We start from the raw sequence: 14,973 nt of genomic DNA on the forward strand, positions 1-14,973 counted from the left end.
ATTGTATATAATATAATGCACATGCAAACAGTATCTGTTAATGGAAAGACGAAGAAACTGACAATGCAACATAGTTATGGTGCATTTTACCCACGGCGCAATTTACATGATTGAGTTATTTTTGTGAGGTTCAGGTTTTCCCCAGTTCAAAGAAGTCCTTGGTAAGACCCAGCAGGGCCCTGTCCCATTTGCTACAGAAGTAGGACACTCTATTCTCTATTTCCATTTCGCTCAGAATCCTGACCAATAGTCTTGGTGTGATTCTGCTGATTCTGTCTCTGTGAGTCAGAACAAACAGCAGATGTTAAGACAGAGCAAATGTTAAAACATAATTAAATATAAACATTAAAAAGCGTCAATAACACACGTGGGTGTGGACGGTTGGTTATTAAATAAGTAAAACGTTTCCCCATATGCTATTTGTCAGTTAACAAAATCATATGAATACATACACGTGTGTTTAGATTGAAAATTTGAGGACGTTTTATAGGCTCATGATTAAATTGTGTTTGCTATGCTATGCGAAGTGACTGCGCATTTACAGCGCAACAATGATACTCTCGACTCGCCCTGTAATCCTTTTCATTAGCCAGAGCGCTCAAGTTTAGCTAGCCGCTAGCAAGAAACACCGAGACGGGAGTGTCACAGGGAGCATAAACTTTCGCCAAACAAAAACAACAATACACAAGATAAATGGCCTCTTTGGGGGAACCTGTCCGTCTGGAAAGAGGTAAGCTGTCAGTCGAACAGTTTTGGCTTGCGACCGAGATTGTAAAATCACACTCTTTGGTCGAAACATCCCGCTGTCACTGAATAAAGATGGATTAGTGGACGACAGCGAGCTAGTTCCCGTTTACTGTATCAGACAATTGATAACGTTAATAAATCTATTCGACAAAAACGTATGTATGAACACTTTGTGTCGTTAAATCAACGTGCTTTTGTTAAATAAAAGCAAAACATGGGGTTAGCTATCAATAGGGGGAATGTTAACTTAATCTTCATTGCGCTGTTAGCATAGTGCTGGTTGTTCAGTGTTTATATTAAAGATCACTGTAAATGTTCGCAATCCTAGTGGTTTTGAGTTTTCAGTGACATCCTCAGCTCAGTCTTCTGCATCTGATAGTTTAGAGAACTCTTTGTGTAGATGAGTGAAGCTTTCCTAAATTAGTGTATTGGCAAAAGCACTGATTTTTCTATAATCCGAGATCTTTAACTGTGACACTCATTCCCAATATTACTGCTGCATCCGTGTGTATAAATAATAAACAATTAACTTCTTCCTGAATAAGATTTGGAAGTGAGTTACATGACTTACAAGGGTAAACATTGGAAGTCTGAAGTGTATTAATGTCTTTAATTAAAGGTGTTTGATTAACAGCATGAGGTATCTTTATAGCTGTAAGGAAATCAAGCAGTTTATTGGGATGTAATTGTACACGCAAAACAATTGTCATTGTAATAAACAGTACAGCAAGGCAAACAGTCGTTTTTTAATAGAAATAATAAAGGGAAGCTCATAGAAATGAGATGTGTTCACATTTTCTCAAGCGTGTGATATGAAGTTTATCTGTCGCAATAAAAACATGCCAAAGACACCATCACCATATGGCGTGATGCAAATGATTATCTGGGGTCTGGCCGTGCTTCATTTTTTTTGCAAATTTTCCTCTACAGACATATCTCGTGCCATTGAGCTGCTGGACAAGCTCCAGAGAACAGGTGAAGTGCCTCCCCAGAAGTTGCAGGCACTGCAGAGGGTTTTGCAGAGTGAATTCTGCAATGCTGTGCGGGAGGTAAATGTGCCAGCATCACATCTATGTAATTTAATGTCTCTCGGATGCTCGCGTCCTATTGTGTACTTTAAGGGCCATGACCCAAAGAATCCTGGCTTTCTAGTAAATTTGCAAACGTACTCTTTTAGGCTCTTCTGAGAAAGGGCTGGGTGATCTTCTCAAAAAAGCATATCAAAATCTTTATAACAAAGAATCTCGAACCACGTTCTGAATAGAAAATTTTATTTTTAAATATTAACTGTTTGCACATAGCACTGGTGCCACAGAGGTTAACAAAGTCTAATGAAATGGCCTTGTTTATTGTTTTATACTGTTGTAGTTATGACTAGTTAGCGTGAATTTTTTTATTTATTTTTTCATTCAAAAACATAAAAATCAAGAAGAAATAGGCTATTTTCTACACTGGTTTTGAGGCCAGTCCTACAAACGATCGATTTTAATGGGCGTGCAGCATTGAAGACTTTATAAGTAAACGCCCACTGCTTTGATTGGATAGCAGTTTGCGTAGTTGGAGCCTTCTGTGAATTTGGTTCGAGACGTAACGTAAGGTTACAAATTACATTTACATTTATGCATTTGGCAGACGATTTCTTTCAAAGCGACTTGCAGTAACCTATACATTTATACTTTGGTATGTGCAATTCCCTGGTATCAAACCCACAACCTTGCGTCGTTAACGCAATGCTCTTACCACTGAACTACAGTAAAGCTTAGCATTAGCACCATTCACAGTTTTCGCAGGGCATCAGTATTATCTGGAGACCTCCTGTGATTTATAAATGACCTCCCCACATCAGTATTTCATGTGAGGCATTTGCAAGATTTACTCAAATTTACTGACTTATTTCCCGGATGTTATGGCAAGGCTTTGCGTATAGTTTGTATAGCCTATAGTTGTATTGCTTTTATTGATATATGACCGTACCTGTCAGCATTTGAGACCAGTGATCCCGAACAGGACAAAAGATCACAGCGATCGCGGGTCTCAAATGTTACGAGAGTTTCCATGATAAATAAACAAACAGGAGACTTCCGGTAACTTATGGATATCACCCAGCACCCGAAATAATACCAAAACACTTCAAAACAGCCTCCATTATTTTCAAATGGTGGATAAACCTTGAAAAATGATATATGAGCCACCCAAATTACAGAGACCCGCTTCACAGACAACCTCTGCAATTAATACAAATGACTTAAGGTCCCCATGTAATACTAATCTCAAGTGAACAGTTTTCAGGTCACATCAAGCGATCTCTATCAAAGCAATAGTGACACATAGTACAAAAATGTTTTACTGCCTTAAGATTGTGGCGCCATTCCTATGGGATCCATTAAAATTAAAATGCAGTGCTGTGCTTTCAATCTCTTCACAAATCCAGTGTCTATCTCTGCCTTGTTGACGAGGAATCCTCAGAATAATGAAACGAACAAAAGCTCCATGTTTTTCCCACATGAGCTGAAACGTCTTTAAAAATAAACTTTAACCCTGCATCCTAATATCGGAATCTGAAGGAAGGATATGCAGCGACTGTATTCCTTCACAACCAAGGATGGCACAATATCGAGCTATCTTTAATGCCATGATTGTTTGTCGCATGCTCGCTCTACCTGCTTCCACGCAAGTTGTGACTTCAGCACTGTCATGTGTGAACCAGTGGGCGGGGCGAGAAGTAGTCGTTGATACTTTTCTGTGGAGGTGGTGTTCAGCCTATCAATGCCGTCGTAGATAGGTGCATTCCAGAACCTGCTGTTCTCTGGGCCTGGTGTCAATAACAGATGTAATCTCCGTAACAATGGCTTTCTCAGTTCTAACACTTACATGATGTTCACGTGAATACAATTCCCTCTTATATAATGAAAGCTTGGGTTAAATTCTTTATTTTATTTCATGCCTCCTTAAAAGTGTTACAATTATAAAACGTCTGTTATCATCTTTAAAAAAACACAAATGCAGGTCATCACATAAATGGAGTGGTTCAAGACAAAGGACATTATTATTGTTATATACAAATGGATCAATTAGGGCCATATAATTTTTAGTTTACCCATTTTTTTATTGTTCTGTTATGTCCATTTTTTTACTATACAAAAGTAATGTATTTGTCAACATAAAATACTGTAATAGTATTTACTAGGCCTATAGTAAACGGCAGTAACGTTCTTATATAATATTGAGCTTTTGAATTGGAGTATAGTAAATATTAAAGTATACTACAGTTTATCAATTTTGAAAAATAATATCAACATTTTCTACAGTGAGGAAAATAATTATTTGATCCCCTAATGATTTTGAAAGTTTGACTGCCTACAAAGAAATTAAGGGTCTTTTATGTTATGTAACTAATAGAACCCGAATATCAACCAAAAACTCGGGGGAAAAAATTGTATCAAGGTTATAAATTGATATACATTTCATTCAGAAAAAATAAGTATTTGATCCCCTATCAACCAGCAAGAATTCTGGCTCCACAGATTGGTTATGTGTCTATATGGACCACATATTAGTCTTGTCACTTTAAGAAATTACTCCTAAGTCAGCTTGTTATGTATATAAAAGATGCCTGCCAACAGAATCTGTATCTTCCGTTTCAAGGTCAAGACCAAATAGGTTTCAAAGAATGTCAAGAACAAGACTGTAGACCTGCACAAACCTTGAATAGGCTACAGACAGAAGCTTGGTGAAAAGGAGACACCTGTGCGATTATTTGGAAATAGAAGAAATACAAAATAACACACTTGCCCTGGATCTTAAGCTCTCTGCAAGTTTTCTCTAATGGAGTAAAGATGATCATGAGAAAGGTTAAAGATCAGCCCAGAACTACACGTAAGAAGCCTGTTTATGATTCCAAGACAGTTGGGACCACAGTTAGCAAGCAAACCATTGGTAACATGCTATGCCATAATAGAATGATATCCTGAAGCACCCGCAAGGTCCTCCTGCCCAAGAAGGCCTGCCTATCTCGTCTAAAGTTTGACAATGATCAAAATGATACAGAACAGGCTTTGGAGATAGTTCTGTGAGACCAAAATTGGCTCCTGTTTTTGGAGGGAGAGAAATGCTGACCGTGACCCTTAGAACACCATCCCTACAGAGAAGCACAGTGTTGGAAACATTATGCTTTAAGACTTTTTCTCTGCTACGGGCACAGGATGACTTCACCACATTTAGGGGTTGAGGGAGGGTGCCCATGTACCGTAAAATCTTGGATGAGACATATAGGCCCTGAAAACTGAATATATTCAGGAAACTGAATATATGTTGCCCAGAAATATCTTAGAAGAATACATTAATGGTGTGCATCATGAGATAATATAATATATTCTAAGGCATTTTTATAAAAGCGGCATAAATATCTTATAGTAGCATAGTCCTGGTTTAAGCTAAGCAGTGTCTGTGAAACAGGGCCTAAGTGTCCTAGCCAGTCTCCAGAGCCTAGTCCTGTAGAAAATATGTAAAGGAGGCTAAAACTCCAAGCCCTGAGCGACAGCCAAGGAACCTTAGATTTACAGAGGAGTGGACCAAAATGTATCCACTTGACACATGTGCAAACCTGGTGACCAGCTATCAGAAATGTTTTACCTCTGTGCTTTGCAACAAGGGTTTCTCCATCAAGTACAAAGTTATGTTTTGCTCGGGGATCAAATACTTATTTCACTGACTGAAATGCAAATCAATTTATCATTTATAACCTTTATATAACGTTTTTCCCCTGATTTTTTTATATTCTGTCTCTATCAGTTAAAATAAACCTACCATAAAAATGATAGACCCTTCATTTCTTTGTAAGCAGGCAAACTTACAAAATCAAATAATTATTTCCCTCACTGTATATCAAATACTGTAGAACACTACAGTATTTTTTCATTCAAGCAGCTAGGTTAACCTGTGTTTTATTTTGACGGGTCGTCGTGAAGACGCTCCCACAATAGATGCTTAAGTTTCAGTGTGTGTAGTTCAGTGACGATAGTTTTTTTCAGACAGTCACAACAGTTAAATTCACCTGAAATAAACTTTCAGGGCAACTCTGGACATGATGTTCATTTGTTTGCAGTGAGACACATACAAATCCCTGAGCGTCACGCATGTAGCACCTTAAATTGTGCAACAAATTCACTCATACACACAGAACTGGCAGATGACATATCGGGATTAAGCATCCGCATCACAAAAATCTTTGGGGTCTAGATCAGTGACATTGCTGTGCCCTTTTAGGTGGGCTTTAGCCCCACCCTAAATTTCTAGATTACCCCCCCTAAAAATTGTGATTATGTAATTTGCAAGTAAACAAAAGTGTAACGTAACCTACAAGCTCTTTGTCGTTTTTCAGTAATTAAAAGTACTAATAAGTATATTAGCGGTGCGCCTTCAATTAACGTCATACACACAAAAACAAGCACAAGGACTAACACACTTCACACAAACAAGCCACTCTGTCTAATACACGGGTAATTTTTACTTCGTACAGACCAATTTATGTCGCACTGCACAGCCCTGCTGAAAAACACTTCAGTATTAGTTGGTGCCAGAGTCCTTTTTGGCTCCAACTCCTTGTCCGTCATGCCGCTAAGTTACTGATTTGTTTTCAAATACGGAGGCAGACACGTGATATAGTTTGGACAATCCGCACAAACATCTAGCAGGAAATCATTGAGCTGTTCACACGGTGCTTTGCAGACCTCGCAGCACAGCGAGAGTGATTCAAAAGCATACAGAGCTCTCGCAGTGGTTCAATGTCACGCATGGGTCTGTGCAGCGCTGAATGATGTCGGAGACAGCTCTTGTTTTATTCGACAGACAAGATCATGATCCTTGCGACTCCATTGAAAAGTGGATTTTGGACGTCTTCAAGCTCAATCGCGATTTAAGATCGTCATATCACCCACACCTAGTCTGAGGGAACTGTGATGTAAAGTAAAAGTAAAAGGAATAGTTCAACCAAAAATAAAAGGTCTGTTTTCATTTATTTGCCCTCATGACATTTCGAACCTGTATGAATTTATTTTCCTGAAGACCACAAAAGACATTTTACGTTAACATTGGTAACCAAAACAAACCCACTGACTTTCATTTTCTGGACACAAAAACACTGCAGCATTCTTCATAATATCTATAGTCATATACAGGTTTTGAACAATATGAATGTGGGAATTTTTATGTTGGGGTGAACTATCCCATTAAGATCTAACAAAACATAAAGGTGGACTAACAAACACAAGCCATTCCAAAGTTGTCAGAGGGGCTCGGAAGTGCTGGAATTGTTTTGTTTATCGTGTGCTATTATAAGAGATTTAAGCATTAGAAGTGACCTCAATAATTGCAGATGAAAACTAAAATAGCATTTTTTTTGTCAATGGGGCTGATGTTAGGTTGTATACACACAAGATGTCTTGCAGCAAAGAACAGCTACAGTAGTTTGAGCTCTGATGGACTGAAATGTAACTAAAAGTAGGGATACGTAGATTGATTTTGAAAAGTTGCACTGTTTGTACAATAACCTGCATGTGCTTGAAGAAAATAATGCAAGATGTGATGTATCAGCCAAAGAGTGACAAATACCAACTAAAAATAGATCAACTCAAAAATAGAGCAGACGGAACTTGCTCCATCGGTCCCCAAATGAGTACTCGGGCATTTTACTTGCTTGAGTACTTGAAAGATACATCATCAAACACGCACATCCCTTGTGCATTTAACCGCATGCTCATAAGTGTAGTACATAAGATAGTCGCTGTGCAGAAGAACTGGATATTGTTTCTGAAGTACACAAATAGCATCAGTCCATTTGTCTGTTCCAGACCGGGCATAAAACTCAGCTGTAGTGTTCTGTTGCCCATGTCGTGGATCTAAGACTGTTGGCAGTTGATTGGTCTCCTCCCTGCTGTTTGGTCATCTGTCGTTCTCACTGTTAAACTCGAGTGGCATTTAGACCAGAGCCGCTGTTCTTCATCTCACTTGAAATCCTAGAATGAAGTTGAGCTTTAGAGTAGGCAAATGTGAAGATTTGTTTGGCTAGGTTAAATGAAACTGAAAGTGCCATTGTTATCTAACTAACCCTGTTTGGCAGGTGTATTCGGTAAGGGAATAGATTATATTTTGACATTTCTCTTGTGTTTTTATCAGACTGCAATCCTTGTTTATGTAACAGTAGCCACAGTTTCCATTAAAGATGTGCACAAAACATTTGCAGTATTTTGTAAATGTCAATGAGAAAAGATTGTTATAAGTCACCCAAAAATGAAAAAAAATCTGTCATAAAGTACACACTCTCTAGTTGTTCCAAATCTGTTTACATCTCTTTGGCGGAACACAGAGAAAGATATTTGGAAAAATGCTTGTAACCAAACAGTTCTTGGATCCCATTACGTACCATAGTAGGAAAATGAAAATGGTAGTAAAAAGTGCCCCTTTACTCTATCCTTTCCTACATTCTTTAAAATCTTCTTTTGTGTTCAACAGAACAAATCATTTATAATGTATTTTTCCTACTTTGGTAGTCTATAGGGTCCAATAACTGTTTGGTTATAAGCTTTCTTATGAATATCTTTCTCAGTGTTCATCAGAACAAAGACATTTATACAGATCTCGAACAACCCGAGGGTAAGTAAAAGATGACAGAATATTTATTTTTGGTTGAACTATCCCTTTAATATTGCTGCTATTAGGCAGCTAAAAAAATTCCTTGCATAATATTTCCTCTTGTGATATCAGGGTGTTGAATGTCGGTAGGTTTACGTTGCAACAATATATCTTGAAATGGTCTACATTTTTTCTGGGGCTGTATATGAGAGTTTTGCATCGTTGACTTGTTTCCATTTTGGCAATAGTTTCAGTTTGCGCAATGTGGATGGTAGTGATTTTACCATGGCTCCAGATTTTTTTCATGAAATATATATATTTTTAAATGGCTAGTTTAGTTCTCTAAAAATAATTATAATTCAAAAATTGATCAGCGGCCTACCAGCTTTATTGTAGAATGGCACAGTAATACAGGATATTCTGTCAGTGGTTTCAGGTGTGATTTATCCCATCAGAATTTGGTCAGATATGTTTCTTCGTAAAAAAGTGTTTTAACCTCGATCTATAAGAACCACATTCACATTTTTTTTCAAATGTGTACTGTTTTGTTAGTCTTCGCCATGCATCATTAGTTCACTGAAACTCAGGGAATGTTGAACTTGCTGCCGGCTTGTGTCTCAGATGTATGACTACACAGGCTTATTAAAAGAGGCCCCGGGCAGGACACAACATCCTTTATTTTGCTTCTTTTTTTAAAACCAAGGCCACCCATACTCGGATTTAGAAATGCTTGTTTAGGCTGTCAAATGTGACGGCATTGGATGTAACTGCTGTTTCTTTGTGGTGAATAAGTGCTTAAAATCCACGTTCCCCGCAATAGCATTTTTTCGCCTTAAGTGAGTGTGTAATGTTGCTGTTAGAGCATATATAATACCTGCAAAATGATAAAGCCCAAAGTTCAGTGCCAAGCGAGATATTGTCTTTAACAGAATTCGCTTTTCAAGGAATACAGAGAACAGCAGAAATCAGACTACAGCACTCTACTTCCCGGGTACATTATATCACTATTCCGAGTGCTTTTAATAACCTCTTCCCAAAGGAATACGCAAAAAAATGGGCAAGGCCTTCCTTAGAGGAGTGGAAGAGCAGCTGAAGTAGTGTTTGGTTATCAGAGATTTTAAACATTTGACTGAGCTATGCGCTAAACTACTTTTACTTTCATTACAGTCCTACAGCTGGTAATAATATTCAGCTACACCCATTCTAAGATAATCAACGATCAAATAACAGCTTCCATGACTTTAACATCGGCCATGAAAGCTGTTCTGTGTAATACACTAATATTGTGTCTGTGTGCGCTTACCTCTTAAACATTTCTTTGAAACATCCTTTGAAGTCCTGCTTGCAAATGTCTCCTGGTCAACCTGTTTGTTTTATTATCCAACTCTGGTCCAATAAAAAAAGGCAAAAACGCTTCTTTTATTAGTGTTAATTAATATAACCTGACTGACCCAATCTGTCCGGTGTCATTTCCCTAACCATAGTAGAAAAAAAGTGATCTCTTACAAAGATTGACGGTTGCACATGCACTAGCAGACCTCCGGTAGACTTTTATGAATCTGCATGTTTTTAACTGATGAAGTGAAGTTGACGCCATTGTTACTGTTTATTGCTCAAAGCCAAAGTTTATGAAAACGTGCACTGAGAGGGGGGCTGACCAATCACAACAGCCTGAGAGGCGGAAGCTTGCTGATTTGGTATTGGTGGGACATCTTCACACACACATTGTAAATGGGGAACCAATCACTACAGTCTGGGTCAGCTTTACCAATCAGAGCGTTTCGGAAGGAGGGATTTTATATTTATATTTATATAGACCTCATTCTCACAGCTGGGCACATCTAAATGTGAGACATGATTATATGGTTTTCCAGTCACCGATTACGGCCAGTCTGGGACATCATCTAAACCAGATTGAATAATGTGCCAGACCAAAAGGGCTTTTTAGGGTGAGTTACTATTTACGAGCAATTTAGTGTAGGACCAAGCTGATAGGGATCCTGGAATCTGATGCTTGAAATGTAGGAAAAGGCTTTGCTTAGTTTCTGAAAATAGAGCTCTAATTTTGTTTCATTTTGTTTACCGGGATGGAGAGGAGGCTGTGCTTGTTGTGATATTCCAGCTGTATTCTCTGACTTTGTTGTACGTTATTTTTAGGTATATGAGCATGTGTATGAGACTGTGGACATAAATAGCAGCCCAGAGGTGAGGGCCAATGCAACGGCAAAGGTAAGTTGTTGTTTATTTTACAGTCAGATAGTTTCCATGTAACAGACCATGTTGTTTTACTGAACGTTAAAAGATGGACAGACAATCTCATTATCTTGGTTGTAATACTTTGTTAAAACAGTTGGCTGATGTCTTGAAGATATATATATACACATCATATTTTTGACATCCGACAGTTTGCTGTTTTTTATTTGTGTATGTATAGACAGTTTCAAAGCAAGAACATAAACAAACGTAACTGCAGATGCATGCTTTTGTGGCCCGAATGTAACTTCGACTACACACCTGCAAAGAATAGAGTTGCTGTAGATTATTTCTGATAATTCGAGAAAGAAACCGTTACTTGGTTAAACTTGCCTGGCCAATATTTTGAATTAAGACTCCGATACCAAGTTCAACCTCTAGATATCAATGTCCCATACGATTTCTTTAAATGTGAAAAAGTTACACGACCCATTTTACAAATCGTTTATTTAATAAAATTAGCATACAAAAGTCAACAAATTGTTTATTTAATACAATTATTATATAATAAAATGATAATATGAATTCAGTAAATTATAAATAGTTGAAGTACAAATTTTTTGTGCTGTTCCCAGGCTACAGTGGCTGCATTTGCAGCGAGTGAGGGTCACTCTCATCCTCGTGTGGTGGAGCTCCCAAAAACAGAGGAGGGGCTGGGGTTCAACATCATGGGTGGAAAGGAACAAAATTCGCCCATCTACATCTCCCGTATCATTCCCGGAGGCATTGCTGATCGACACAGCGGTCTGAAGAGAGGAGACCAGCTGCTGTCTGTTAATGGAGTGGTACGTACACCGTCCTGTCAAATGACGGGCTGCACGTTTTAAGCAAATTGAATGATGTAAGCAACTTGATATCTTATGCTGTCACCTTAACATTACCTCAGGAAGCTTATCCGATGTCTTCAGTTAGCTAACAATAACTCTGGGATGTCAATAAAATTATAAATACCATCACTGTATTATATTTATCTCAGATATCAGACACAACAGTGTTGTGGCTGCCATATTGATATGTTTACTGGATCACATGACCAAGCAAATGCGTCATGTTTGTTTATGTCTTTGTTGTCTCCGTTCACACTACAACAAGAAAGACTCATTTTTTATAGTATCAAGAGCTCAATTTTCACAGGACATAAACAGTGTCTTGGTGTGGATGGATATACAAAAAGAAAAATGGATGAATCAGTAGAGAGATCTTACCGCCTTCGTCTTTATTACAGAGTGTAGAAGGAGAGCATCATGAGAAGGCTGTAGAGCTGTTGAAGGCTGCTCAGGGTACAGTAAAGCTGGTGGTACGATACACCCCTAAGGTCCTGGAAGAGATGGAGTCCCGCTTTGAGAAGTTGAGGTCGGCCAAACGCCGGCAACAGAACAACTACCCCCAGTAGGCACCTCTCCTGTGCCCCCCATGCTGTCTCATTGTCTTTAAATCTTCTGCCATCTGTCTTCCTCGTTCACACTTTCTCACCCTCTTTCTCCAACCAGGGATTAGCCACATGTTTGGCACTCCTTTTTTTGTGAAATTTTCTAAAAAAAAAAAATTAAGTACATGCTTTCACACACTTCTTACTCACAGCATAAACACTACCTTGGCTCTTCATGATGTCAAACACGCATTGCATTATTAAGAATGTGTCGTTTGGGGTGTTGATTAGTTCGATATGCAAGGGGACCATTGCAATGTACAACTCCTGAGGTGAATTGAATGAAAATGTCAAAAAGTGCCTCAACAGATTATTCCCGCAGCCGGTATGTTCCCATCACAGGCTGTTTTGTGGTCCAAGCTCAATTGAACACTAGCATCTTACTTTAAAAATGTGTAACAGAAACTGAACTGATTCATCAATCGATCGTTGGTTTGTTTTTCTTGTTTGCTTTTCTAAATATCTGGGAATGAAAAACAGGTAAAACATTTCAAAACCTCATGTTGGATTTGATGAAACAAACATCCTCATCAGAACTGTTGTGTGCTTCCCAAAATGTCAGCTGTAAATATTCCATACTCAAGACAATTGCTAGACATTATCTGTTTACGGACACAAATCCCAAATTGTTTACAGCAGACGTTGATACAATTAACCAACACTAAGTTGTGAAATCTTACATTGCATTTAGGCTAGTTACATACGACAGTGCTTTTGAATGAATATTTGTAAATACAATGTTTTCAAAAGGCATTAAGCAGACCTGCCATTCTGAGGAGATGCGGGTGGCACTATCTTGATAGTTTTCTAAAGTAAATAAAACAACGTCCCTTCAGAAGCACAGAGAAACGCAATGTGGCAGTCTGTAGCTCTCATGCAAGCCTGCGTTCAGTTTTTACTTTTATAATTAATTTCTAAGTTTGCAGCAGAAACACACAGTGTGAATCTGTAGGGGGCATCAGCAGTTGTAGTCGTTTTATTGCTCATTTATGCATTGTTTTAAAAACGCTATATGAATGTTAATGTGGCACTTGCCTTTCAGCCCGCTATGGTATGCCCACTTCACTATGGTATGCTATGCCCACTTCACGCTAATAATTACAAAGACCTGCATCATGTTTTAGAATCCATTTGGCTTAAATGGATGTAAGCGTAATTCAACCATAAATGAAGAAATGAATGTTTGAGAATGTCATCATGCAATTTTATGAGATGTCTAAATGAAGCTCAAGTGTAAATTGGTTCAGTGGTTTGTTTGTTTGTTTCCTCTCTTTAATTTATTTGTTTCTAAAGAACCTAAAATAGATTCCTTGAGGCAATAAGACCTTGAGTGTATGGTTTTGTTTTAGTATTTTATAATAGAAAAAGAACATGTCTTAAAGGGATAGTTGATGAATCATTTACTCGTCCTCTAGTTGTTCCAAACCTGTATCAATTTCTTTGTTCTGTTGAAAGAAGAGAAAGATACTTGGAAGAATGTTAGCAATTTTTAGTTCAGGACATCATTCACTACTATAGTAGAAAAAAACATATTGTATACTTTTGTTCTGTTGAAAACAAAATTAGATATTTTACAGTTCTTGGAGACGTTTGAGTATCCTTTTAATATTTCGTACTTTGGTATCAATGATGTCCCATAACTTTCATTTGCTAACATTCCCCCGTATATCTTTCTCTGCGTTCATCAAAACAAAGAAATGTGTACATGTTTGGAGCAATCTGAGGGTGACTAAATAATGACAGAATTTATATTTTTGGGTGAACTATCCCTATAACTCAGTAAATTGTTCACCCCATTTAGAAATCGTCTCGAGCTAGTTGCTAGTATTTCAGTCTTACCCAGATCCCTCAGTGGCTGGATGTTGTTACACTCGTTACTTAAATTAACTTCAACTTCTTCGTGTTGTCGCCAAAATTGAACGCTTTGACATTGTAAGATTTGTCAAGAGCAAGAAATGTGTTTTAAAACTACTTTCACACTGCACTTTCACTTTGTACTCATTTTCACAAAATGCAACACGCTTGATGTATTTTTAACCTCAAACGCATGTATTTCCGTGTGTGACACACTAGGAAAAAACGGTCTATTTTTCTCTGTCTCTCATTAAATATTTAACATGTCTAATTATAGAGGTCTATGACTCACCCCGAGCTGTGAGATACGTAGGTGTTTTGGGGGGTGAGGGATAAAGGGAGGTCTGACGTCTTGCATGAAAGAACCGTTTCTGTGGTGTATAAGGTGCTCAGGTTGAACATTTATATAAAATCATGATGTTGAAGCCTCACGTATTACAAGAGCAATAAGACTTGATGTTTTTCCTGTACTCATCACAAGCAGGTTACTCGCTCCCCGTTTATACTTGGAATTGTCCACAGGGGGCTAACAGACTATTTTTGTAACCTTGTTTTCTTTTGATATTTTCTCACTTTTTGATAAGTGATTTTTCACTCTTAAGATCTCTTTTGCGATAAATGCTTTGTATTGATTTACCTTGACCAAGTTCTCCGTTTCAAGACCAAACTTGCCAGACCTTTATCAATGTCTGTTCAGCTAGTTGGAATTTCTTTTATGAACCTGTTGTACTATTATAATATTTCAGGTTTCTGTCCTGCTGTATTGTGTGATGTTAATGTGGATGTATAAAGAGTGATGAAAGTGGTTTTGTTTCGAGATAAATTATACCATTAGTTTATGTCTTTATTATGTGTGTGTGTTTGTGTGTATCTTCATTATATATTCACGTAATAATAACTGCTTTTGCAGTCGACCTTACAATCGTTTGACCAGACTGTCAAGTGTTTTACCTGAACACTAGAGGGCACTGTAGGACAACACATTATTCTAGTTATTTGCTGTTCTCGGTGTACAAAATCTTTTAACATAAAAATCTGTGTATACCATCACTAACAATGCT

At 37.9% G+C, this 14,973-nt stretch overlaps 1 protein-coding gene across 1 annotated transcript; it reads left to right on the forward strand.

The window, feature by feature from the left end:
* Window positions 1-560: 560 nt before the first annotated feature.
* lin7c (lin-7 homolog C (C. elegans)) lies at window positions 561-14,759 on the forward strand. The gene is made up of 5 exons (XM_056758405.1): window positions 561-730; window positions 1,678-1,796; window positions 10,534-10,605; window positions 11,205-11,414; window positions 11,855-14,759. Exons 1-5 carry the CDS (start codon window positions 694-696, stop codon window positions 12,020-12,022), a joined length of 606 nt encoding a protein of 201 aa, XP_056614383.1. The 5' UTR covers window positions 561-693; the 3' UTR covers window positions 12,023-14,759.
* The last annotated feature ends 214 nt before the right edge of the window (window positions 14,760-14,973 follow it).

This window comes from Triplophysa dalaica, chromosome 1, assembly GCF_015846415.1.
Source record: "Triplophysa dalaica isolate WHDGS20190420 chromosome 1, ASM1584641v1, whole genome shotgun sequence".
Classification (NCBI taxonomy): Eukaryota; Metazoa; Chordata; class Actinopteri; order Cypriniformes; family Nemacheilidae; genus Triplophysa; species Triplophysa dalaica.

Excerpts from the sequence above, each read along its gene's own strand:
- lin7c (XM_056758405.1), top strand. The coding sequence starts at position 694 with ATGGCCTCTTTGGGGGAACCTGTCCGTCTGGAAAGAG. Across the intron at positions 731-1,677 it reads ACCTGTCCGTCTGGAAAGAG|ACATATCTCGTGCCATTGAG; the intron begins GTAAGCTGTCAG and ends TTTCCTCTACAG. Across the intron at positions 10,606-11,204 it reads GGGCCAATGCAACGGCAAAG|GCTACAGTGGCTGCATTTGC; the intron begins GTAAGTTGTTGT and ends TGCTGTTCCCAG.